Genomic DNA, 27453 nt, shown 5'->3' with positions numbered 1-27453 from the left:
AATCATCACATTGATAAAAGAGCTCCTTCAGCAACAGAAGAGAAAAGGAATAAACAAACCTGTGCACTTCAGTAGTATTGAGGCACAGTTCCATTACAATTGGCTAAATAGGACTTTTTTATTTTTTATTTTTTATTGTTTTTTTTACTAAAAAGCAACATATAAAAAACATATAAAAAAGCTGATAGGTCAATTAGCTATAAATACAAAACATTCGCAAACATTTTTTAAAAAGTAGAGCAGCCTGTTTTGAACATATAACTTCATATTTATGGCCCAGTTCACTCAAGATGATAAGAAAGGATTTGTTTTCCGTACTAAAACTGCTTTCTGCACAAGGATCCAACACAACGGCTGCTCTTGGGTTTATGAATTACCATAGATGAAGATGCACGTGACTGACAAGACACAGGTCTCTTCTTCTTCATGGTAGGAACATTCTCTTCCTTTGGAGGAGGCACATGTACAGGTTTCCAAGGAATGGGGTTACAATATGCTGGAGCTGGATACAAATTTCCATTAGCACACCCTGAAACATTTAAAAAATAGACAATAACTAAAAATGAATACTTACACTTCAAGCTTTACAATGCAAGCAGTAATAATAATCATCTGGACTAAGCGATACAACAGCATCTTCAAAGGATGACAGCACAGGCACGTCACACAATTGAAATGAATCCAAGTAATGAATCTTCCACCTTTTTTATATACTAATAAATGCCATATTCTTCATCTCTATTAAAAAAAACAGGAAGGTCAAATGCTGTGAAACATTCAGAATGCTCAGTCCTTTGTATATCTAAAAGCTGTATGTCTACAAATTGGTTGCTCTGCATTATTTCAAAGCATTTATAACTTCCTGTCACCAAATATGTGAAGCTCACACATTTTTCCATCTTCGTTTAACTGTTATTCTTCATTTTTTTGAGGAGACAAATACAGTAATTATCCACATACACATTAATAATCTAGGGTCCATAAGGCAATATGAGAAAACCTAAAATGCAACAGAAGGAACATGTTGCCCTCTCAATCATTTGTCTGTAGTGAAATTTCAGCGCATATATCATATGGTTGGGTAAAACAAAGTCTGTAATATGTTGTATTGCATGAACGCAACTAAGTATATAAATGCTTTTCAAAAATCACTTGAACAAGTAATTGCAGCTGTTGGGAAGTAATTAAAGTCCACAAAAAACCCCACAAAGGTAAAATGTATCACCATCTACAAATGGATGTAAGCAAAAGAGCAAAGGTTGTTCACCTGCTCTATACATTTGCTCAAATCTTCAGAGCCTGGACTTCAGGTCCTAAAGTATTTTCTGTTGCTAATTCAAATAATCATAATTCTAATTCTATGAAAACAATAAAGACAAAAGTGTATCTGTGTATATATACATATATATTTAAACAAAATTTAATTATTTTACATTGATTAGAGGGAAGGAACCACAACCCTAACTCACTACATACGTGCAGTAGGAGTACAAACCTGTAGACTTCCCACATGGGAAGCCATAACCATTTAAAACAGGACGTGGTTTACTTCTGGCATTATGTAGCCATTCCTTAAAGATCTTCTCTGATCTCTCTTTCTTTTCCTGTAGTTCAGCTTCCCTTTCTTTTTCTTTCTCCTAAAAGATATAACAAAGCGCTCTCCAATATATACAAAATTGTAAATAAATCTTTTGCAGATTCCAAGGCTGCTGAATATATTTCCAATAGAAGTGTTTAAGCATGGCAGCTGGATTTAAACTCAGTTTAATTGATAAGAACCTATGTAATGAAGATGTAACTATAAGAATGCACATGTTTTAAGTCTGTCTGATGACTTGAATTTTCTTGGGTTTGAGGCTCCTTGTGCTGTGCAATGTAGCAGCTCAGAAGAGACCCAGAATCAGTTTGTTAAGTAGGAAATAAACACCACCAGTACAGAATATTTAAGCCTGTTTCAATTATATGGGAAATTTTGAAAGACTGCAAAATTAACGTCACTAAGGCCTGAAAATTGATCTGATACAGGTAACAGTGTTTCAAAGTTAATCTGAATAAATTATTATATACACTTGTGAAATACTTACAAATGGGTTCTGCACTTTAAGAACTGCTGTAATTACAGAGGGAATATAGATAAATTTCTCTCATCACAATCCTTCCCCACACTTAGCTACAACAATAGTGTAGCACTCCTATGATGTTACATATTCTACTGAAAAATTATACTGTAATGTTAATTAAAAGACAACCAATCAACTTCACAGATGACATCTGGTCGTACATTTCATAGTTTTCAGGCATAGTCATTACCAATCTGTGATATTTCAGAGGAATTCTGGATGATTCCTGCAAGTGTAGCCTTGATAGAGCATTTGTTCTAGTGAACCAGAGGACCTCAGAGCCCATACTTTAGGAAGCTTACACGAAATGAGAGGTCTTGTGAAGCTCAATATAAAAACATATAGGTGATTAATCAAAATAACATTAAAATCAGAACTCCTAGCATTAGATTGTTATGGACAGATATGAAGAAAACTGTTTTTAATTAAAAATATGTGCAAGTATAATAATACTAGTGATCCTGGGAGAAAAATACACATAATGCCACCTATTTTGTGTCTGGGTCACCATGCAACACACTGAGTAACAGAGGTACACTGGGTGGATTTTATTTCCCTTATCGTACCCCAGCCACAGTGGGTTTGCAAAGACTATTAACAAAAACGCATTAATATGCACCTTGCTTTGCTGACCATACTTTGAAGTCTTCAATGCACTAACACTACAACTTTTGCCAGTTCCTCTCATGTACAACACTGCCATCTGACATATTCTAATCAATTTAATCAACCAATATATTTAATGTAAGTTACAGATTAGGTAACTCCATCCAAATAAATGATTAGTTGATTAATACCTTCTCTTTCTTCTTCTTTTCTGCCTCTTCAGCTCTCTTTTTCTTTAACCATTCCTTATACTTTATTTCGGCCTTTTCCTGCAGCTGCATTTTTTCTAGTTCCCTTGTGGCTTTTTCAGCCATTTCTTTGCTCAACTTTCGTTCCCTTTCTCTTCTTTCCTACATGAAACAGAATAGAAACTTTTCAGTATATTTCAATGGGCAAATCTTTTGAGGAATACACTTCATTTTCTTACATAATCACAAACTGTAATTTGTAAAATCATATTTTAAGCTCTTTGAAGACAGAACCTATTAATCACTAGATTCCAGATAAAGTAGTTTTAAACAGATAAACTTGTTGCAAAACATGGTAAATAATTTACTTTCAGGACTCCTCATGCTATTATGTTTACAACTTTTTTATTTATTCAGACATATTTTTAAAACACTTCAGACACTTCTCAATATTCCTGAGACCTTTCTGAAGATTGTAATTAAAAGGCAGTGAAGCTTCTTAAATTATATATCCTTAATCACAATACTTCAGATGAGTTTAGCTATGATCTAGGCTGATCCAAAGTTAAATTAGGTCCTGTGTAAACCATGATATACCACACACACTACCATGAAAGCCACAACTATAGGGAAGTTTTACTTCCAGTGAGACATCCTTACGAGAGGGAGACTCCCCACAGAACTGCAGACTTTGCAGCTACCTGGAAATTATTCTGCAGACAGATCAGAAACTCTCCCTCTTTTTTCCTGCACAGACCAGCTTTTCGTTCATAAAATTAGTGTGCGCTGCATTCCCAGCTGCTTTAATAACCTGTTTCACGTCAAACTCCTGTCACTCTGCTCTTCCCAGCTTCCCCCTATCCTCATTACTTTCCCTTATACAAGTCTATCAAAAATGCGAGGAATGTGTATTTAATGTACACGTTCTTCAATCCTCCTTCCATGTATACATGAGGGGAGGGAAATTTCTAATTTGTTTATGCTTGGTGCAGTCAGATTGGGTTTTAAAAATTCTCTTTGATCCTGTGTTCGAAACAGACATGATCTATTCACCGAACTGAATTTCCATACGCTTTAAAATACGATTACAGGTACTACATAAATTAAGATATTGATTGTAAAACATCCCAGTTACTCATTGGAAGAAAGGCTTGTTCTCCCACCACCCCACCCAAACACATTATTAAGGAGAAAGGATACGAATCTGCCCTGTGGGTTCATCACTCTGGGCTGTGATCCTGATCCTGTCAAACCTCAGAACTCAATGAAGCCCAGGTCAGGTCAGCATTTGAAAATTCCCACCCAAACCAAATCCAGCCGTCCCACAAAGCGGCGATGGTGACTCAGTTGGCAGCATGTGTCGCACTGAGTCAATACCAACCCACGGTTTCATCAGCAGAACTACTGACTTCTCAAGAAAAATCAGACCTACGTGTATGGGGAGAATCATCTAATGAATTTGAAATTTGAAGAAGCATCCCACTTTCTTCCTGACAGAAGACAAACATTAAATAATCTTACAGGCAGAAAAAAGCCCATTTGCCATTGAAAAAGAGACACTATATCCAACCAGAAGCAAATTAATACAGTAGATATTTCTGTATGTTCATATCAATGATTAAATGAGAGGCTGGAAAGGGTAAAATGCAGAGCTGCTTTCTGTTCTGCATTTTCTATGTAGAGTATCACTGGATAGAAATATCCCCAGAAATTCATGTTGTGGTTTATATTTTTAAGATTGTTCTCACAGCAATCCTTCCCCATGTTCTGCTCTGCAGCATGTGACATTTTTCTTTTCATAGATAAGTGATGGTTCTATTTCACAGCTGTTCACTCTGACATCTTAGCTACCATATTCTAGCATCATTTTATGCTGACTGATGGCAAAATATAGGAAAAGTCCACACTGCCAACATCGGAACGTACACCCAAATTTCCTCATTTATCCTCATAATAATCCTGAACGTCAATCACATTTACCAGCCTCAGAAATCTGAGTTGTTAGGCCAATTGTTATTATCTTTGCAATTGAGCCATAGCTCACCAAGCCGAGCCCACAGAAATATCTCTTCAATCTCTTCAGAATCAGCACATGAAAAGAAGAAGAGGCTGAAAGGAGGTCAGTGAACCAACCCGGAGCTGCAGTTGTCTACCAGCAGGCAGGTTTGCAATGATTTACTGCTCAAGCTGACACAAGTCCAAGCAGAGCCCACTGCAGCCTAGTAACTGAAGAATTTTAAGGTGGTTACACACATGGATCTTTCTCCCAAACTGTTCCTTTGACATGGGTACTCAATACACATGACAAAGTCTTAATGCACTTTTGTCCCTGAACACTCTCAGGGTCTTCAGAACACACAGGCCATGAATGCTGCCGAAATATACAAGTGCTCGTATTTTAATCACCTGTCACCCTCAATTCCTCCTCCACAAGTCTATCTAAAACTCATTCTAACACTAACCATGAGGAATTAGTTCATTCTACTTACAGAAATCTAAAAGTAAGTCTAGATGCAATTAAGATTCTAGTACAACCTAAAATTATAAACACGACAGTGGCCATGCACAACCTCACAGAAAAGTTTTGAGTAAAGACACATCAGCACTGTATTAAAGAGGGGAAAAAAAGAGCCTGTTTTGTAACTAGATGCTGAAAAACTCACAATAGACAGAAAAAAACCCAAACAAATATAACCCCAAATGAACAAACAAAACAAAAACCTCAAAACAAACAAACAATCTTATGAAATTAAGCCCAGAGTCACAAAAAAGTTTAGATATGTAAAAACAGACTCGGGAATGTAAACAGAATATTTAAAGTTTTAAATGCAAGCTGGTTTTCAAGATTGGAAAGTATTTACTCTAGATATTTAAGCTTCCCTCACAAATATGTTTCTTGAAAGGGTTCAGTCTTGAGAAAGGTGAACATCTCAGCACCTCTTTCAAGTCTAAACTGTCAGCAAAAACCAGAGCACATCATGTTCTACATAAATGCAGCATCAACCACTGCTTTGACTCAGAACAGTTCAGCTGTTAGAACATGAACGTAGGAGAGGGAAGATCCAGATTTCATCCCCCCTGTGCCTGGGAGGATTCAAACTAACATGTCCCACAGGGGGAGAAGATTCCATCAGTCAGGCTGTGGGCTGGGACAACAGGATTTTCCACCCCTTTCCACCCCGTACCACTCCTCACAAAATAATTAACAACTCCTTGGATGAAAGAAAGAAAGCACGAGCAAGTGCAACTTTTTAACTTGAAAGTCGTGCTCAAACTGCTGAACAATCTGTGTTCTCTATTAACAACGGTGAGATAAAATATGCATTAAAAAAAAAGTCTTTGGAGTAAGAGTTGGAACCTTCTCATAAAGTCTGTCAGTCAATAGCAAATTAAATTGTAAGAACAAAATTTTCAATGAAAAAGCATCAAAACAGAATTTTCCCATCCTGCACCTGTTTTCCATTAAAATTGTATTTTTCAGTAAGTAATGGGGACTTACTGAAAGAAAAAATGAACAAAAATAAAAGCTGAACGAAGTTCACAATTAATGCTTGCTTTGCCCATTATTTAGTGTTAAGAAAAAAAATGAAAAGCAATGCCTTATTCTCTATTCAACAACGCAGAACATATTAGAAATGCTACAGTCCAATTAAGATTGGCATTAGAATAAGTTTCTCCAATGTAAAATGTGTAACTTTGCTGCTTGTGTTCTTTGCTAGATATGTTATTAATATAGCATAAAGTATTACATGTAAGACTAAGACAAGGATGTTAACAACATGAGCTACACAATTCTAAGAATGAAGCAGCTTTGCAGAGTCAGTACAGGTGGATTAAATATGACTGGAAGATACCATACTAAATAGAGCATAGAGGGCGGAGTGCACTGTGCTAGTGTTAATTTTTAAAATATTTAATCAAAAAGCTGTTGTCATCAGGTCTGGCCTTTAATCCTCATATTTTATTCAGCATTAATTCATAAGAGGTTCCGAGTGTTACGACAAAGTTCTAAACAGTCGCAGCAATTTACAGACACTTCACAGTTTATGCAGGCACAATGCATTTCTCAAAGCCTTTGGTACTTCAACTTGAAGGCAATTAATCAGTAATTCAGCCATTACATGTACCTTACTTAGTGCTCAACCCCATAGTTTTTGATAGGAACGAAAGAGACTCCACAGCTCAGGATCAAAAGTTCATGTAAAATAGGAAAAGGAAAAAAACTTGCTCCTGTCAACAAGAAGCTTCCTATTCTAGGGCAAAACATTAGGAAATAAGTCATATACACCTGGGGTTCTTCAGATACAGTCTTGTAAACACAGTGCTCTTGATAGGCGGGCAAGCCTTAAACGAATTATGCTTAGAAACTACAAAGGCAGGGGTTGGGGCCCTGTTTACGTGAAGATAACAACAATTCATGTGAAACTACATAAACCTCCATAGTCAAAACCATCCTCAGTTCTTTAGAGAAATACCAGTAAGAGGACACTGAATAAAGGAAGAACAGGAGCCTAGAAAGACAAAGGGTTTTTAAACTAAACTCTACCTCATTCTTGGGAGATGAGGTTGTAAGGGTAAAGTCCTGGAAGAACGCTACACGTCTTGAATTGATTAAGTCAAGGGCAAATGAGGGAAAAAACAAACAAACGGGTTTCAGACAGCAGCTTACATATTTTACAGAACAGAACAGAAGGTTTTCACTAGTATCTCCAGAAACTTCCACTGAGTAGAACACAGTAAGTTATCAGGCAGTAGAACCAGTGCCTGGTCACACCGTGACGGAACTTGGAATTGAACGATATTGGACAAACCCTGACTAGTGGTGGTCTGCAAAGGAAACGCTATGAAAGAAAGTATGAATGAGTGATCAACTCTGAACATCTCTGACCTCACCTACTGCTTTTTGTTTTGCATATCTTTATACCCAGCCAGAGTTTTGTTGTCACATATTAATCCATCAGAATTTAGATGAGAGAGAAAAGTCCTTGGAAGGAAACAGAAATGTGATTCCCAAATATTTTGAAGATGCTAAGCAGTTATTTCTTCCTTCTTGAACTGTAATTTACCCAGGTCTGAAAATGCCTACCATCTACAGCCTGCTAAGGTAAACGGTCACAAAACTCATTTATTAAGCAAGAACATATTTGACAAGATAAAAAGATGCTACTATTGAGAGGAGATTTTCAAAATGTATCACACAAGTAGGTCCTGCAATCCAAATAATTCCAAGATACAGTTTGGGGGGGGGCAGGGGTGAGGGTGGTGGTGTTTGGTTTTTTTAGACTTCAGTGGTGAAGAACAATGACTGAAGTTAACTGATGTGTTCACTATCTACAAGGAGTCAGTATATAAACATGAAATGATAGGCTTCAAAAGTCTCTTTTTCTTTTAATGATAAATTCTTGCCATTCTCTACCTGTTGGTTTTATTTTCAATAACAAACTTAATTCCACTGAGCATGTGTCCTTTCTTGCTCTCCCCCCACCCCCCAAAAAACCATATAAAGTCCCAGAATTAAGAGACACAGAGAAAATAAGCTTTCACAAACATTAATTCTAACCTGAAGAAATGAGACAGCAGTTAAGTTTTCACTACCTATTCAGGATTTAGTTCGGTGATGAGATGGGAACCAAGGATGTCAATTCCTTTCTTTTTAAGCTTCACAGTTCAGCTATGAGCTGCCTCCACAGAGCTCCCTACCAAGTTGAAGTCTAAATACACCAATTAGCAATCAAGCAAACGTCGTAACATTCCAGACAGATTAAGATGGGTTCTGACGGCTTTGCTGATGTCTGTTTGGTTCTGCATGCCACTCAAATCAAGGCCACTTTAATAATGAAAACATGACACTGAACACCAGGTTTGCTTGCTCAGCATTTCTAATCATGCCCACCTCATATTAATCAATAAATCTAACATTAACCCAGAACTGGCTACATACAAAATCATGTTGGGTTCAAGCAGATTTTCCTCTGGAATCAAAAGAACCTTTGGAGATACTTTAGAGCTAAAATATTTTGACTTATATTCCTGTGACTTGTTAAAAAAGAAGAGCTCTATTACAAGTCAAGTAAGACTATTTTTGTCCAGGAGACATCTGGTATCTTACCGAAAATTGTAAAGGCACTTGTAGAACCAGGATAGCACCTAAGAGTTGAATTTATTAAGTTCTTAATTCCTAGTGATTTGCAAAATTTCGCCATATTTGCATGAACATATTTCATTATTTAGAACGTACTTTGACAGCTCATATTTCAAAATATTACTTCTAGTTCATTTACAACCTTTCAAAATCACAAAAGCTATTTACATAGAAGAGTATTAAATGGTTATGATTCCTTCATTTTCAAAAATAGTTTATGTAAAATGATTTGAAGCATTAAAAATCTTCACAGCATATAGATTTAAATATATATTTAAAAATAAAAAATGAAACTGCCAGTGAACAAAACGAGCGTTCAAGCTTTGCTTCCTAATCTGACCCTAAAGGGCTATATTTCACAGTAAGAACATCACCACTGACATTGTCATGCAATAAAGCGCAAGAAAACTGGCTTGGCATACAGAAAACCAGCAGAATTCTCCCATGCGCATACAAACGCCCTAATTCTGACAAAAATGTCTCTCGTATTCACAGTATGAAGATTGTCCTGGTGCTGGATGCTCAAGAAGAAGGAGAAAGTTCTATGTATGCTCAACCATGTCTTACTTCCTTCAGCAGTCCAGTGTCCAGCAGTGGGACAGGACAAAGACTCTGGGAGATCTGAGATCCAAGCCCCAAAGTACCATCTCCTGTCAAGTAAAGCATTTTCTGCAGTCCACACACAGGAGCTCAGAATCAGGAACTGGATATAAAAAAGGTGGGTTCTTAAGGTGTATTTCAATGAAGAATACTGCAAGTTTTGCCTCATTTTTTGATGCTTCCAGGAGAAAATGAAGTGAGCTTTCCCAAATACGTACAAACGCGCCCCAAGAAAATCATAGTAACTGTCATTGCTCATGGATCTAACCTTAAACTTCATGTGAAATCTTCATGTGATTTTAAACAATTTCTTAGTCACCTAACTGACATTTATCCTCCAGTCTGTGTACAGATCCACAGATAATCTTGTGGAAACTCGAAATGGTAAGATCTATGCAGTTAATATCCTAAAGAGAGCTAAGCTTTTAAGTCCAGTTTGTTGTTGATTTGAGTGCGGTTTACAGAAAAGACGAGCCAGTGAATCATCTGATTTAAATGAAAATCAGATTACTTTTGGTAAAAGCTTGGGACACGGCCTAAAGATGATCTTATCCTTCCAAAACATAATATGATAAAGTCCAGACACAAATATGTTTTTTTCCCTTGTCCTTTTGGCTGATGTGATTACCACAAAAAAGACCTCTTGTTCCCACTGACAATAGAATAGTTCTTAATCAGTAAATCCACAAAGACAAAGGTCTTTGGAGGACAGAAACAGGTAGAAGTTTGCAGAAGTTGGAAGGCAGAGTAATGGGAGGTGGCAGGAGAGAGAACAAGAACTTGAAACTCTGAACAATTTTAACACGCAGTCCAAACTCTTTCAAGCCAATGAATAGTCACAGACACCTATAATTTAATTTGCATTTTAGAAGAGAAAAATAGCATTGTTTATGTTGAATAATAAATGTACTTTTCGCTGTGTAGTTTAATAAGGAAAGAACCTTCCTACAGCATAATAAACACTTAAGGTAGCATTGGTTTTGGGGCAGCTTCATGCCAATCATCCAGTTACCATTAAGACTAAAAGTAATTAGGTTAGATCCAAGCACAGGTCATTCTGGCGGTTCTGGACTGAATTTGAAGGAGGAGTTCTGCAATAGTGAAGACAAACATATGAGGTCTGGATATCGAGCCCAGTTGGTGCCATTGTGGTATTTTTAATCCATTTTCATCTGATTTTATTCAGAACCAGAAGTACAGAACAGTAAGCAACTGGCATTGCTATAGACTATAAGACAACGAATGCATGTGACCACAAACTACCAAGGACTCAACAAGCCCAAGTCTCACAAACATTCCCATTTTGCCACCCAGTACACGTGGCTGCTTTGTGTGACACAGAGCTGTACGCTGCCCACTGAGGTCAGGATTCTGTCTCCTGACCCTGGACTCAGGCATCCCTTTCAAGAGAACTTACAAAAAAATGTTGATCCCTCTCAGAAATGACTTTTTGGATGAAGGAATTCCCAACTGCTAACTGTGGTATACTGAGAATTTCCTGAATCTGGCCTCGCACCTCAATTATCCCTCTAAACTCTACCGTACTATTTGCCTGTCCACAATGGTACTTAACTAAATCCTTCTTCGGGCTCTACTTGCTGTACGAGACATTGCAGTCAGTTAAGACGTATGTTTTACCCAAAATGCTTGGGCATTGACCCTAAGAAGTCAGAAAGAGCAGGGTGTACTGCAGACCAGAGCCCCAGCTATAATTAGAAGAAGGCTAATATAGGATAATTGTCAGTTATCTGGCTACTCAGCAAACAAATCTCTTTATACCTTAGAAAAACAAAACAAAACAAAACACCAAACCAACGGTCTTGGAAAAATGTTTCACTATGTTGGAGTGGTTTTATAATTTTCAATTAAAACGGCCATTCATTCAGCAAACTAAAAATAAGGTTGTTCAAACAGTCTATGGAAATTTTACATAGGTTTACTTCAGCACGGTATGTGCTAGAATATTTGCAGCTAAAGCAATGTTTACCTCTTCTCTTTTTTTTTGTACCCATTCCTTGTGTTTCTCTTCAGCTATCCTTTTCCTCCTTTCACGTTCTTGCTTTTGCTTCATCTTCTCGAGCTGTGTATTCATTTCCTAATTAAAGAAAAAGTGTACGTCTTAAATCTGTGGGGATCATCTGCACCAATACACTCAACACTGGAAAGAGTGCCGCAGTTAACGCAATGTATGCATTCCAGTTGGAAATTTTTCCTTCATTAGGAGTTTGGAAAAGATGAGTGACAACACAAATATAATGAAACACAATCAATGGAAATGTAGGATTTTTAGAATATGAACTGAAAATAATTATGTTAATTGGGCTTTGGAAACAATTCCACGTAAGAACACATTCCTCAGCTTATTTAAATGCCCTTTCAGTCAGTGGAATCTTAATTTGCAGCAGAAGTTTTCTACAATACTTAAAATTTACACAGTGTACTGCTCTGTATTCAAAAAGGCATCGAAAGATAAGCGAAATATTACTTGTACTTTTTAGTACCAGAACTACAGGAACTTCAGGGCTTAACACAAAGCTTATTAAAGACAAAATTATCACAGATTTTAGCAAATGTTGAAACAGGAGTTTTATCCTGAAGAGAAGAAATACTGAAGTATCTTTATAGCACATACAGTATATATGCAATCACTTATACCTCTCCAAAGAAATTAATTGATAAAGAAAAAACATGACTAAGATGACAATTTGAGATGTCTAGCTTCTCTAACAGTAGCATCGGCAAAAGGTGCTATTTTTCAATGAAAATTCATACCTTCAAACACAGATAGATGGAATTATTTCCATGAGACTGATTTTATGGTCCCTATGCTGTAGTCTCAGAGAGAATCCCCTTTTCTTGTGATACTGAGTTTGAATTTATTAAGACATCAAGAAAAAAGAAGAGCCTATAGAGAGCTCAAAGAAAACACTCACAATACAGGTATAGTCTGAAAATACAGTTGTTGCTGTACTGAGGAAAAGTTAGAGCAACTAACACCTGCTTGAGTTCTGACACATTTGGGTTGCAGGGATCCTGGCTTCTGTAAAAGGAGATGGCACCATCAGAACCTCTGAAGGTTCTACCTAACCTCTGAAGGAACTATCACTCCAAATGTCCCTCCACATTTCCAGTGTTCAGGGCAGACTTGTTGCTGCTGTCAGTAAAAGATCTGGGGCTTCACAGCTGTTTCTTAGATACTTTTTATACATAAATGTAATAATACATTTTTATATCACAATCACATGTTTTATTCTCTTCTGGCATATTACAAAAAGGTTGATTGTATTTTTTCTCCTGATAGAAGCTATTCGAGTTGCCATCTAATGTTTTGAAAATCCTACAAATTAAAAATAAACACTTACTTATTCCACCAATTTCTAAGGGGCTTTAAGTAATGCTTGTCCCATGACCACTCTTAGCATACATTTAAGAGAGACACCTAGATCACATTTAGTACTGTACAAACACTATTGTGCAATACACAGAATAAATTGCTTTGCTTCTTCATCAAGACCACATGAGAAGTCCACACACAAATCTCATTTTCTACATGACACCAGAAATTACTTTGGCTCATTTTTTATACTTAAAAATCAAAATAGGGATAGACAATTACCAAACTGGAATCTAAAGGGAAAGTCATGAAGTGTGTGGTGAATATGAATGGATCAGAACATATTCCTCCAGTTTAGCAAAAGATTTTGGTGTTAAGCTGACCACTAAAAGACTGTTCCAGAACCTTCCAGAGGTGGGTGTTTTATAAACAGCATGAGGTAGCCCACGTAAAACAACTGTATGTTTTATTCACGTTACAGATGAGGTGAAGCACAGAAAGTTTAGAACGTTGCTCAAGGTCAAATAGTAAATCAGTAACTAAAGTGAGAAGCGATCTAACTTTGATGTGATTGTTCTAACCACTACCCAATACTTCCAATTTGATTTTATACAATCGTATCATTTAATCAACCGCAACTACAAACATATTAATCAAGGAAAGATATAGCATTCTCAATTCTGCCCCAGTATTCGACAACTGTTCATTTGCAAAGGGGGAAAAGGTGGAAGGAAAAAATGCTGGGGCAGGGGAATCTCTCCTGGGAAAGGACACCAAACAGTTGTATAATTACACACTAAATGGGTAACGACACTACGGCTCATATCTAATCAAGTAGTCTGTCATACTTACAGCCAGCACACGCCCTGTCATGTTTTACTACCTACATGCAGGCGTATGCACCCATGATCAAAATCAAGGTACCAATTATATAAATGTTTTAATCCTTTAAACTCAAACCATTACCTGAGAGATTGAAAAGCACAATATTATACAGCACCACTTCAGCAAAGTACAGCATTTAGCTACATAGAATGCATGTAGCATGAATCATGCCAGCATTGTCAAACACAAACACTATGGAAGCCCAAGACACTAAAAAAAGTGGACAAAACTACTTGAGTTTCCTCAACCAAAACAAGACAATCCTGTGTTTTGGTGCTCACTGTCTTCTATTAGACTTAACGTAATGTTAATTGAATGTATTCACCTCTGCAGCTCTAGCTTGTAAGCGGGCACGTAGCTCCTTCTCTTTTCCAATGAACCATTCTTCCCATGGTGAAAGGTTGTCTTTCAAAGGTGACTCTTTTTCCCCCCCTGCTATTTCAGAGTCTTCAGACTTCCTGAATTAAAAATGAGAAATGTGAAAGAATATTATCTATAATATATTTGATTGAAAAGTTAAGCAGCGCTACTGCCTTGAAAAATGACATTTCTTTTACGGTATATTGTAACAACAATTACATTATTTTTCTACTTGCTTAGTAACCTCCAGAATGGATAAATAACATTTATAGAGTACATCTGACCATCATCCCCCTTATATTTTACCAATGAAATTCTAACTTGTTAGTGAAACTATAGAACAGATTCAAACATTACCTTTTATGAACTAAACAAAAACTAACACCAGATACACCAAAGTGCCACCTGCCCTCTCACATATGGAAAGCGAGGAAAATCAGAGATTTTACAAACACATCCTGCCCTTGGTCACTGAGAGGCCCCATGTATCAAGTGGCGTTTAGCTTGAGGAAAGGATAATCAACAATATTTTTTCTTCTTTTGAGTCCTATAGAATTGGATTCATGATATCAAGCAACCTCACCATTAAGAATCCATTCACTCTAATAGGTAAAGTTTTCCTTTCACAGGAAACATACTTAAGATACATGGCTTGTGTACAACACTTGTTATTATACAAGGTTCTGTCAGACTTAATAGGATACCTTGCATAACTTAGAACTTCTTCACTCATTAATAATTCAAGAATCCTAGCCCCAGGCCAGAAATATCATTTATAATACTCTATACATGTACTACCTCATAAGTAAGACAGTATATCAGGCTCTAAGTCAACGAAAATTGAAAATATGCCAATAGATTTCTTTGTAAGATTTCTTCTACCTTATACAGAATTTTTTATAAACAAAGCAGTGAAACTAGACTTCACATCAGTATTTTATAGGGACATATAGGCTCTAGAAATACCTACCTATCTACATACTTCACTACAGTGAGCAATTCTGTTTGCTGAATACGAGCTACAGAAGAGGCATCCAAACAAGCATATTATACTAATACTCCTGAAATAACTCTTTTAAGCATGAGATATCTGTTTCTATCAATACAGAAATATTACGTGCTCACAGGGAACAGCGTTGCAAAACATCTTACATCCCAGTAATCTTTAGAACCTATTTCTGTGATGCAAAGCATTTGGGGACAATGTCAACGCTAAAGAGCTTTGTCCTACTCTTCTCCATTTTTGTTCCCCGTGTGGGTGCGCACCAACATACTGTTCATGCTGCAACATGTCCAGGGGAACTGATTCACGCTGAAACTACCCTGGAAAGGGGGTGTTTTCCCCACACAGAATCAGCTCCCAAACCTCTTTACACTGTGCTGGCACAGAGATGTAGCACAACGGGACAGACAGGACACCCTGACACACAGACAGCGCATGGACAGGAGCAACACAGGCCAAGCAACGCCCAGGCCCAGAAGTGCCCAACAGCTTCTGCTGCACCCCAGGCCGTTTACAGCTTTAACACACACCAAAATTTAACAGAGACGGTTTTTAAACAGGTACATGTAATAAGGGATGCAACTTAAGAATGCCTAATAACACATCCTGTTAGAAAACAACTCTCTGAAACATTATTAAAGATAAAGATAAAAGTATTACGCATTCAAATTCAGGAAACCAACACAACTTTGTCCAGACTTGACATTTTGGGCAGGGAAACTTCCTCAACACATTCTTTTGCTATGTGCGATTTGCATTATGGCACTTTGTACTAGAATAGCGCTGACGTGTTAGATCAACCTGAGAAAAAGTACTAGGAGAAGGAATGAGTTCAGAAAAAAGTATTTACTATGTATTTTCTTGTATCGGTGATTACGAAGTTCAAGCTGTCTCAAAAAATAATTCACAGTAATAAACTAAACGCTTACTGTATACAAGTAAGAAATAACAGAAAATGAAGTTTAAGCAGAGGTAAACACAAACTGAATATGAAGAATTGTTGAATCCTCTTCTGCAGTACTGTGTCTAAAGCTCTCAGACTGCACCGGAGCACAGACTGGAACCCAGCCTTCCCAGTGGCGTCCCAGCCCCAGCCGCACTCTCCCTGGCACAGTGATCATGTATTTTGAGCCACACAGACCTTGAATTTCATGGGACAATTTTCTGAAACACTAGCACACTCACAACTATGACCTTCCTCAGAAGAACTAAAATAACAGACTTCTCAAAGCACCACATTCTCAAACGCACATTTGTAGTTAAGCATCTCAAATCAAATTAGACACGGTTGGCATCAGAACTGAAGTCTGATTAATAGAAAACACTGAGATTATCATTCACCATATAGTCACTTAAGTCATGCCATCAAACGTTAACACTGATCCATAATGAAAGTATGAAAATGCCTAACATCATTTCACAAGGCCTTGTTTTCAGCTCTTCTCTTTTGCAAATACTGTACTTCCCACGTTAAAAAGTCTGCCTGCAGCTAATTTTTGTGCAGTTTTAAGAGAACAACAACAACAAAAAGACTCTTTGAGAGTGTGTGCATATGTGGGAGGGGTAGCGGCTGCACAAGCAGTGTTTTTTATTATTATACCTTTGAGACATTGGCAGTTATACGCGGAAGCTGCCTTATGAACATTTGGTAGACACTTATTAGAACACAGTAGCAGTATTATTCAGATGCAGTGTATGCATGAGTGAAGTTCTATTGTGCCTGCAGAGTTTAATAAGATTGTTCCAGCTCATTCCCTAACAGAGGCTGCCTTCAGTTACATCTTCCCACTGCAGGGAATACTGCAGCAACAGACCCAAAAACTGACAGCTGCTTCAAGTATAGTGTCAAGCTGCAAAGACACATAATAGTTTGAAATGAGTGCTACAGAACTTCAAAGAGGTGAAGAGAATTTGATATCGGGAAGAAGTAAAAGGAGAGGCAACAGAAAACCTGGAACAGGAGTGATCATAAACAGGCTAATATCCTTCTCACTCTAAAGCAGGGGTGTTAAACTCATTTTCACCGGGGGGGCACATCAGCCTCACAGTTGCCTGAATGTGATTTTAGGATTCCTGCATTTATACAGTCCTAAAATTACACTCGGCCTTTGAAGGCAACTGTGAAGCTAATGCAGCCCCTGGTGAAAATAAGTTTGACACCCCTGCTCTAAAGCTTCTATTTCTGATTACATTTAAACACTTTCCTTGGACTTTTGGCAACTTTTTCAAGAAACGCATGTAAGAAAAGTTCATTGTGGCCCATACTCCTCCAGTCCATCTTGGGAGGGGTGCACTGATCTCCATGGGAGTTTGAGAACCGCACTGGAACCCTGCACTCCCATGGGGCTGACCTGTCCTTCCCTTACCCACCAGCACTTGCTGTTGGATGTAAATGTCTTGCTGCTTACATCCCCCATAAGTCACTGCACAGATCTGCAGACTTCCCATTGCGAAGCTCATACTCCAGAACGAGACACATACTCCCTGCTCTTCTCTTCTATTTTAAAGGGAAGAATAAGAAGAATTTATTCTCCTGTCAAGCAGAGGAGATCCCAAGGGAAAGAAGACATATTAAGTTCACATATAATTAACAGTGAATGAAATTAAGACACAGGAAGAACTGTGTGATGCGCACACACACAAAACTGACTTTGGATGTAGCAAAATAGCCCTTCAGTCTCTAAGAATGTTTGAAAAGCTGACAGAAATGGCTGAAGCTTAACTTGCAAAGACCCTGAGGTTGAGGTCAACAGCTCATAGATACTCTACAAACCCAAGAAAATACTACACTGCCCATGGAAAAGATTGCCATAACCTGCAAACTCCCAAAATATCCGAAAAGGGAAGGAGGTGCCTGAAGCTGTTACCTATATAAATAAAACTATATTTAGAGGAAATAATCGTTAAGCCTCGGGCGCAGAGAGGCCAGGCCGAAGTCCGGCCCCTCAGGCCGGGCCCAGCCGCCGGGGTTACCTATGGCCTCACCGGCTCTGGGAGCCCGCCGCCCGCTCCTCCTCATCCTCCAGGCCGCTCGGGGAGCTGGGGCGAGACGCGGGGGAGCAGCCGGAGGGACTGAGGGGCTCCTCGCCCTCGGAGCTGGCGGAGGACGGCGGGCTGGGGCGGGCGGCCCTCCTCCTCCTGCCCTGGGGCCGGGCGCCGCTGCTCATCCCGGCGGTTAACGGCAGATAACGGCGGTTAACGGCCTCCTCAGCCCGCCCGTCACCACCGGCGCGGAACGACCCGCTCTCCCGGCGGCCCCCGCGGCTTCTCCCCGCCCTCGCCGCCGCTATGGCAACCCGAACGCCGCGCCAGCCAATCGCCTCGCCCGCCGATCGCCGCTCCGCCAATCGCCGCGCTAGTCCGCAGCACGCGCCGCGCCCCGCCCCTCCCGCCTCACGGCCTCGTCCCTGTGCCCGCCCCGCAGGAGCGTTGAGGGAACGACGAGGGGGCACCCCGGGAAAATGGGGGGTCGGAACCCCGGGAAAATGGGGGGGGCGGAACCGGCGGCCACTGGTTGTGTGTGGCCCGGTGGGGTCCTCCCAGTACACGCTGTGCCAGGACGAGGGAGGAACCGCGGCACAGGGAGAGCAGCAGGCCCTGCAACAGCTGCCCACGGCCATCACTGACACGCGTGTGCTGACTTCCATGAGCTCTCTACAGTTCTTTCATACTGAATTAACGATACTTAGTCAATATTCCATCAAGGTTCCAAATCCTGGGATCACACACTCTCTCTGCTGCTGATGTTGGGCCACCCTGACCACCTTTTAACCAAATCTTCAAGCAGGATCAGCAACAAGCGTATGTATCACCGAAGCTTTTAATTGCCATTGAATCTCACCTACCAAGGAGATAATCGCTGACAAGCAGTGGGTAAATTTCTATAACTTGGAGTCATTTTGCTGTGGCTGACCGAGCAGAAGCGTTGCTGATGCTGACGTGAGATACAGAAGTTTGAAAGTGATTGTAAACTTGGTTGCTCTATTGATGGAATTGTTCTTATCAAGAATCTGCAGGTAACTGAGTTTAAGAAGCAGCATAGCCGCGCAAGGCAAATCTACAAATTAGCAACACTATTTAAAACGCTGTATAAAATGGGAAAGTCATCTGCGGCATTTAACTTGCCATAAGAATTGAATTTCAGTGGCTCAATATAAAAAAGCCATGAAACCTACACAACAATTACATGCACCTAGACACCACCTGAAACGAGTGCCACTAGGTAGGAGACATTTCGATGCCGTCATTAACTCAGTGATCATACTGGGGAATTCCAAGACGGGCTGTTTGGTGTTTGACTACATCGCTCTGCAGCAAATTGGTATTTGCGATGTTAAAATAACTCCAGCTTCTTGCAGCAGATTGTTGAGCCGATCATCATCAAATAAAGATTCAAGTATTACTAGCTACCGTCACTAACAGGCAACAAATTACACCTGTTAAATTAAGCTGATTATTCAGGTATTAGAAACACCATAATATCATTAGAACCTAAATTTCATGCCAAGCAAAGTCACAAGAAGAAAATTTCAAATCAGATTGGATTCTTGGGATACCAGATGCACACGGCAAGGCCTCAGCTTTGTTAAACACAAACCATCCGTGGTTTTACCTGAACATCTGTGTCCAGGATGGCCAGAAATTCTGAAACAGACATCTGAAAGCAAAGCAGCCAGCTGCGGTCTTGCTAAAGACACTGATATTTGAGGCTCTCTCTTCCCTCCCTATATTATTATACAGAATAAGATAATTACTTGAGGATTGGAAAACACTAACATTTACCTTTACAAAGGGAAAGTGATTGTTGCCATCCCACTCCTGGTTTTAGCCTTGCTTCCTGAAAAGCAGATTGGGCAAGTATTTTATTAACAAACCTTAGGATTGTGACAAGGGACCAGAGTTTATGCATCAGGACTGTCACACAGAGGGCAGCAAAAGCCAGGTCGCTTTTTGGGGAATGAAAGCATCGTTACCGGAATGGCAGAAACATCCAACTTCAAATAGAAGAGAAAGTATAAAGTAATATTGTTGTTATGCCCCTTCTTACTGTTCTGCCCAACCTGACAAGCCAGCTCCACTCACTGTGCCCTGGTTTATACAGGCAAAGTAAGAGCTCAAACAATGTCATTTTGTCAAATATGATGGAAAAAACAATCCTGCAGGTTCAGGTACACAACTCCTGTGGCCATGGAAGGACAGACAAGCAGATAAATGGCACGTTGCAAGGACACGCTTCACGGCAAAACCTTAATTCTGTGAACTTAGTGCCATAATAGGAAAAACTGTTTCTAAAAAGCATCTGCCATAGCAGGAATTGAGCATCAATGCTGCTGAAGCCTCTGGACAAAATCAAATTGAAGCACAAAAGTTGCTGCAAATAATGGAGTACTGTGAATAAATACATGTACACACACCCCTATGGCTGTTACCATTGTAAAAAAACAGTGTAATTTCTCACCAAAGAAACAGGAAAAACTACATTCAGTCTTTCAGTGCTAATTGAACCAACACTATCATAGACTATGGAGTATTTTCAGCTATCTAGAAAACAGGGAGTTAAATTCACAGCATACAGCCCAAAACGTTCTGTCTGTTGAGTCTTGCCAATCAGCCAGTCTGAACACCCAAACGCTCCTGACAAATTGCTCCCAAGTAATCCCTAATTACCATCCACAGTATTCAACCAGCCATTTTACGTAGAAAATGACATCAAGAAAGCAATTTTACAGGTAACACATATAGAAGGTAATAAAATTCTAGGTATACATCAACTACCCTGAATCACTAACTATCCTGATTTGACAACTGTATGAACTATTTGAAATTGCTAATTCTTCTTTATGAAACAGCCGAATTTTAGAAATTCAACTGTACTCTGATCAGCCAAGTGTCCAAAAGCTAAAAAGCTATCAGAAGGAAACCTCACAGTTCAACTTGATCAACACCAGGCAGATTTAATGGCAAAAAGGAGAGGAGATTGCTTTCAGATGCAACATCTAGTTCCACACTTGCATTCAGTAACACAGAAATAAACGTATAAATAATCCTACTGAAAAACCTTACTAATTTTAGGTATGAACTAAGGTTTAGGCGACATGCCTTGAAGAAAAAATGTAAACCTCAATTTTGCTTGCAAAAATGAAAATTTGAGCCAAATATAGTTAAATTTAAGAATTCTTCCCCAGTCTTCAGATTTTCCAATGTGGGGATAAAGGCTGCAGCAGGCACAGGAGTGAAGAAGCTCCTCAGCTCTGTAAAGGAGCTGCCTGTACTTGTCCCCTGGCTATTTTTATGCTGCATTTGTAGTTCTTCTCGATGAGAGGCCATGAAACCAGAGAGCTCTTGGATTACTTCGGTTTCCCCTCGCATTCTCATCTCTGCACCACCCAGCACCCACCCTGCAGGTTGCAGATGTGGAACCATCTGCTTTCAAGGAGTGTGGCCCCGAGATGAGAATTTCTCATTTAGGGAAATGTGCAAGAACTCTATGAAACACATTTATATTAAAATCCCATCTTCTTGAATCAATCTAGTGGTTTTATATTAGCTGGAGATCACAGCCCTCCTGCTCCTGAGTAGCCTTCGCTCCTTTATCTAGTTTAGGCTTCTGCACAGTCTTGATGTCTTCCAAAGCAACAGTAACAGATTTACTTGCTCGTTTTCCGGCTGAAATTTTCAAGCCACTTGCAGATTTTACTTTTGTTACTGGAAACCAGCCAGACACTTCATATTTAATTGCCTTCAAATCCAAACAATTTCCCTATAGTAAATTCCAGCGACCATTAACTAGTATTTCGTAGGTAAAACCTAAATTATATTTTATAGTAGTGTAGTACCATGAATTCTACATATGAAATGTGTCCATTTGCCCTCCAAGTTCTTACAGTACACAACAGTAAAGAAAACAGTGATTTGTGATGAAACATATTATCCCATTTCAGGTTTAATTTCCTTATTAACTGCATCATCTTCAGCTGAACTTCAGTGCTAAGAGTAAATAGGTCAGATTCTACTGTACAATATGTGAAAGGTAATACTAAAAAAAAAACTCACTAAAAATACATTTGTTATGCTAGTAGCAAAAGATCAAAAACATCTATGTAATTAAAAATTATTAAATTGAGAGTGCATGTGAAACAAACTCTGCCTTGTGCTTTTAATTAAAAACATTACCCTGTAAATTAAAACTGAAGGCTTAAAAATAGTAATCAAGGTAAAAATAATTATTGGAGAAGAGTGTCTTGGTAGAACTTTGAATTTTCTGATTAAATCAATGATTAAACACAGGAAAAATCTGCTGGAAAGAACTGTAAAAGGGATCTAGACCAAAAAGCTGTTACCTAGATGCATTATTTTTGTAAGAGAATAAAAAGTTCAAGCTAATAGATCTCACCAGCACAGTGCCAGAGCAGGCTAGCAGCTCTGTACAAAATTACTCTTAATGGGGGAAATGTAGGCAATACTTTAGCAATTTTATTTGTGACTCTGTTCCCCTGCAGACAAGCTGCTTCCTCAGAGCATCACAAGATGAATAAAGCAACAAAATGTTCATTTAAAGTCGACAGTAAATACTTTTTGTCTAGCCTTGGAGCTACAACAGTTGTTTAGAGGGGCTTAGGCACAATGTATTGAGATATCGTCACTGCAAGAATTTTCAGCTAGCTTTAGGTCTAGAAAAATCACAGCATTTATTTCCTGTGAACACCCCAGAAGGTGAGGGAGTGAGTTCTCAGTGGATACTTTACTAAGGCGGCTGTGAACATGTTCTTCTCGCTCTCTACAACTACCTGAAAGGAGGTTGGAGCATGGAGGGTGTTGGTCTATTCTCCCACATACCAAGTGATAGGACAAGAGGAAATGGCCTCAAGTTGTGCCAGGGGAGGTTTAGGTTGGATATTAGGGAAAAATTCTTCCTGGAAAGGGTTGTCAGGCACTGGAACAGGCTGCCCAGGGCAGTGGTGGAGTCACCATCCCTGGAGGGGTTTAAAAGGCATTTAGACGAGGTTCTTAAGGACATGGTTTAGTGCCAGAGTTAGGTTATGGTTGGACAAAATGATTTCAATAGTCTCTTCCAGCCAAAATGTTTCTGTGACCATGACATCACCCCCTGCTACTGAGATCAGCTCGCGTGGCAGACACAACAAAAGAGGCATCGGGTACCTGGTGTCTGGATTCTCGGCAGGTGTTGAGCAAGTGGTTGTTTTGAGACTGGCGAGTTTTGCAGCGCTGTCTCTTGACAGGTTGATTGTAGTAGCTCCTGCCTGTATGCGTTCACTGCTGCCAGCAGAGAAAACCTGCCCGTGTTGGATGACTCTGGACCGACTGCATTAAAAATGAACTGTTAGCACAACTCCAGAAAACACACTGATGTACAATGAAATTCTACAACTCCAAACGGATCCCATCTGACCATTTTAATAGCATTTAATAGCATTTCTGTGAAGACTCATTTGTAAAACGGAAGAAGAAATCAATCCATACTCAAGAACATGGTTTGAAAATAGAGCGAGCTTTCTGGAAGCTTGATGGTTGGATTTTCTTCTCTACCAGTTATGAAATGGCAGATGACATACACTGCTCCTTTTGAGAAGTATTCTCATTAGAAGTATTCTCATTAGAAGTATTCTCATTACCTGTGAGTGGCTGGCCAACAGCAGCCGTGTGGGACAGACTGGAACTCTTATAAAACAATGGCTTAAAAAAAACCCAAACACAACAACTCTCAACACAGAAATAGAATCAAAACCAAAACCATCATCTGTGTGATTTTTCCAAGCCACACTAAAACCACTTCAACACAATATAGAATAATATCTTTAATAAAGAGGGCAAACACTTCTCTGAAGGTTTTAACCGTTTGCATGCCAAGAGTCAGCAGCAGTCCAAGATCATAAATCCACTTGTGAATTGGCAACTTTCTTATATTTTTGGCAATTCTTTCCCGAAACTCTCACCCCATGTGGCCAAGAGCAGACGACATGTTATTTACGCTCAATAATTTTACATATGCACCATTTTCAGCCTTAACTTTTGAAAAACAGAGATAAATAACAATCAATATTCATGTACCCTTTATTTGCTTTCAGTGTAACATTCCAGGCTAATTGGAGATGTAATATTCATGAGTGTAAATATAAGAATTAACTCTGGGTTGGTTTTCTTCTCTTTTGTTTTTACATGTGAATATTTTGGCTTACAAAATTAACAGCATACAGTAAATAATCCTCCCATACTTTGTACAAACTACATGATTTTGATATACAAGGATTCTGATTTTATTACAGTGACAATATACAACCATGTCTATTTACAATGCAAAAAGTATATAAACCACATTTTAAACATTCTGCTACTGGCAGCCACTATTGTTTAGGAGGTAGCTTTAATTAGCAAAATGAACTGAAGCCACATTTCCAATCATGTGTTCTATCAAATAATTTACAATACAAAGATAAAAATTCATTGTATGAACAGTATATACAGTTTAATTCTCAAAACAGTAATCTAGCTTTAAATCTTAACGAGAATGTCTCCAGAGTAACCGGGATGGCAGTGGATTTGCTCTTGATTTAGCGCATTGTTCAAGAAACATACATAATTACTAAATCATGCATTTGTAACTTTGTATCGATCAGATTTCAAACTACCTACAGATAAATGGATCGCTGATTGTACTGAAATCATTTGAGTCTCAGGATCTGAACGGCTGAAAAATATTGCACTGATTTACACTAAAATCAGTCACTTTGCACAGTGTACTTCACTCTCAGTAAAATAACTGGAAAAAATGCTTTTATTGCAAAATCATTTTCCGTTTTCCCATCATTTGCTAAAACCTCAGTATACTCAGAGATATAATTCATGTAACATTCAACAGGCTGCAAAGACATGAGCTGTTTACACTGACAGCACCACTCACCCCCTACAACGCATCGATGTTCCTTCCAACAGTGTGACCCAACTGCATAATACTGAACAACGTCGCTGTGGTTCACCTGGAGTAACCAACGCCTCATCACCCAAAAAATGTGTCCAGCCCCATCATTCCTGACAGCTGTTCATATTCTTGTTTCATAGTCTACAGATACTGTGGATTACAAGTGCTTTGTTGTAACAAAACCTTTTTAAAAAGTTGAACGTTGGCTTGAAATACAAAACAAACATGGTATTCCTATATTGCTGTCACAGTTACGTATGGGAGAATTAATCCCTTTTTTGGCCCTGCAGTAAAATTCATCCTGAGATTCAACGCTGAATACACTATACAAAGCTAGCAAGAGAGTTTTTTGCTTAATTATAGAAAAGTCACATTTAAAAATAATTTCTTTAATATTAAACAGCTGTCCTTTATATTTTGCTTTGGCAGAAAAAAAAGGATTAAAAAAACCCCAAAACAACATCAACAGAACTTACCTCGCCAAGAGCAGAAGCAAAGTACAACTGGAGTACAACGTGGAAACACATCATTAGCATGTAAAAAACTGTATAAAAAACCCCCACTATCGCGTGGAAAGAGTAAAAATATTGGGTATCAAATTTGGTTTACCAATTCCATACAGTCAGGGCAACCGATTTATTTATTTTCAAACGTATGGCTCAAGAAGTTACTGCCCACTTCCCTTCTTTACAAACGACGCTAAACGATGATTACAAAAGTGCTCTCCTGCTCGAAAGGTCAACACAGGCAACAGCCTACGAACATTACGCCTCTTCCCCTCGAATGGCCAACGGCAAAGAAAAGCCTCTTCAGTCTTTAATTCTTGGGATGTTGTAGGCGTAACGAACCAGAGGGAATCCCCGGCTTTGGTAGAAGCAGGCGCGGCCGCAGGCCTGCACCTGGTCCGAGCTGTCCGACACGAAGGAGTCGTCCTCATCGGCGTAGTCGGAATGGGCCGACTGGGTGCCGCAGTCCGACCAGTAGCCGTCCGGCCTTTGGCAAGGCACCACCGCCAGCGCCGGGCAGCTCTGCGATTTTATTAAATGTTTACAGGGCACGGGCTTGGATAGAAGGAGCGATTCGCAGCATTCGCACACGGCAATGTTACCCTGCAAGTGGGTGTACACGCCGCAGTCGTAGTAAAAATCCTGCGTGGCGCAGCCCCCTTGGGCGTTGACGGCGATGGCCACCGCGCCGTTCTTCCTCGACATGTGGCGCCGGAGCAGCTTCCAGTCTTCCTTGAACTTGGGGTTGAAGAATACGTACAGAACCGGGTTCAGACAAGCAGGCAATGGGAAAAATATCAAAGTAACGGACTTCATGATCTCAGGGCTGATGGAAATCGCAGTGATCAGCGGTGCAAATGAGAAAAACGCAACGGGGCAGAAGAAGATGCAGTTTGTGAAGATCAGCCAAGCGACGTGCTTAATCATGCTGGACTGCGAGTTTTCGGACAGGTCCTCTTTTTCCAAGTTGCAGTACAGTTTAGTGTAGATAATAGCCATTAGCAAAAACGCTAACGAATTGAGGAGCACTAATGTTACTGTGAAGCCTAACGAAGGCGTCTCTCCAGTGGGGAAGGGCAAGCAAAGGGGTGACGCCGAGTACTCCGCTTTATAAAACAGTGGTAAGCATCCTGCTACCACAGCACACAGGAAAGCAAAAACTGCCGCAATTTGAAATTGTTTTTGGCGATTGCTTTTCCCCTTTTTAATGATCTCCTTAGCAGAGAAGCTCCGTTCAACAGCTGCCAACATCAGGAAAAAAATGGCACTTTCTGACGAAAAGACTGCAAGAAACCCAGCAGCTCTGCAACCACTGCCAGTCTCCCACCATATGCCAAATTCAGCAAATCTGCCCCAAGAGACAGCATCCAAGAAAGTTAAAATACCAGTATAGACTCCCATGAATAAGTTAGAGACAGAAATCAGGCCTATAAACAGTTTGGAAGACGACAATGGCGCACAGGATGCAAATATTGTTAACACCACAAGCAGGTTGAAGAACAAAGCAACCAAAAAAATAAACCAGACAGTAAGTCGAATCATCCAGCTGCCCAATAAATATTCACAAGGCTTAAAAGCACCTAGAAAAAACAAACAAAAAAGAAAGAAATCAATTTAGGAGAACAAAAATTGGCCTTAATAAGCAAGATTTTCAAAAGGTATTACAAGAACACTCCTCATTAATTCACAAATAGAGTACACAGCTGAACTGCTAAATAGGTCAGCTGAAAGTAAACTATTCTGCTGAAGCTATTTACTAATTAACTATGCCT

At 39.4% G+C, this 27453-nt stretch overlaps 2 protein-coding genes across 3 annotated transcripts in view; both read right to left on the bottom strand.

Moving 5' to 3' along the window:
* Positions 1–317: 317 nt before the first annotated feature.
* Positions 318–18405, bottom strand: CCDC34 (coiled-coil domain containing 34; the record flags this gene model as incomplete). Its single annotated transcript, XM_080345294.1, is given in 7 exon segments — positions 318–529; positions 1496–1637; positions 2918–3076; positions 11644–11751; positions 14201–14333; positions 18212–18219; positions 18223–18405. Coding segments are annotated over 7 exon segments (945 nt in total).
* Positions 18406–25984: 7579 nt separating this feature from the next.
* LGR4 (leucine rich repeat containing G protein-coupled receptor 4) overlaps positions 25985–27453 on the bottom strand; it is a gene marked incomplete at its 3' end in the record, with an annotated part of 76199 nt that continues 74730 nt past the window's right edge. For both annotated transcript variants that reach the window (XM_080345757.1, XM_080345758.1), the window contains one exon: positions 25985–27261. In XM_080345757.1, the coding sequence (XP_080201883.1) occupies positions 25985–27261 (1277 nt within the window). The remainder of the gene's footprint in view (positions 27262–27453) is intronic.

This window comes from Nesoenas mayeri (assembly GCF_963082525.1).
Source record: "Nesoenas mayeri genome assembly, chromosome: 5".
In the NCBI taxonomy this organism is placed as follows: Eukaryota; Metazoa; Chordata; class Aves; order Columbiformes; family Columbidae; genus Nesoenas; species Nesoenas mayeri.
The sequence above is the reverse complement of the archived record's forward strand: the minus strand, read 5'-3'. Positions and strand labels throughout refer to the sequence as shown.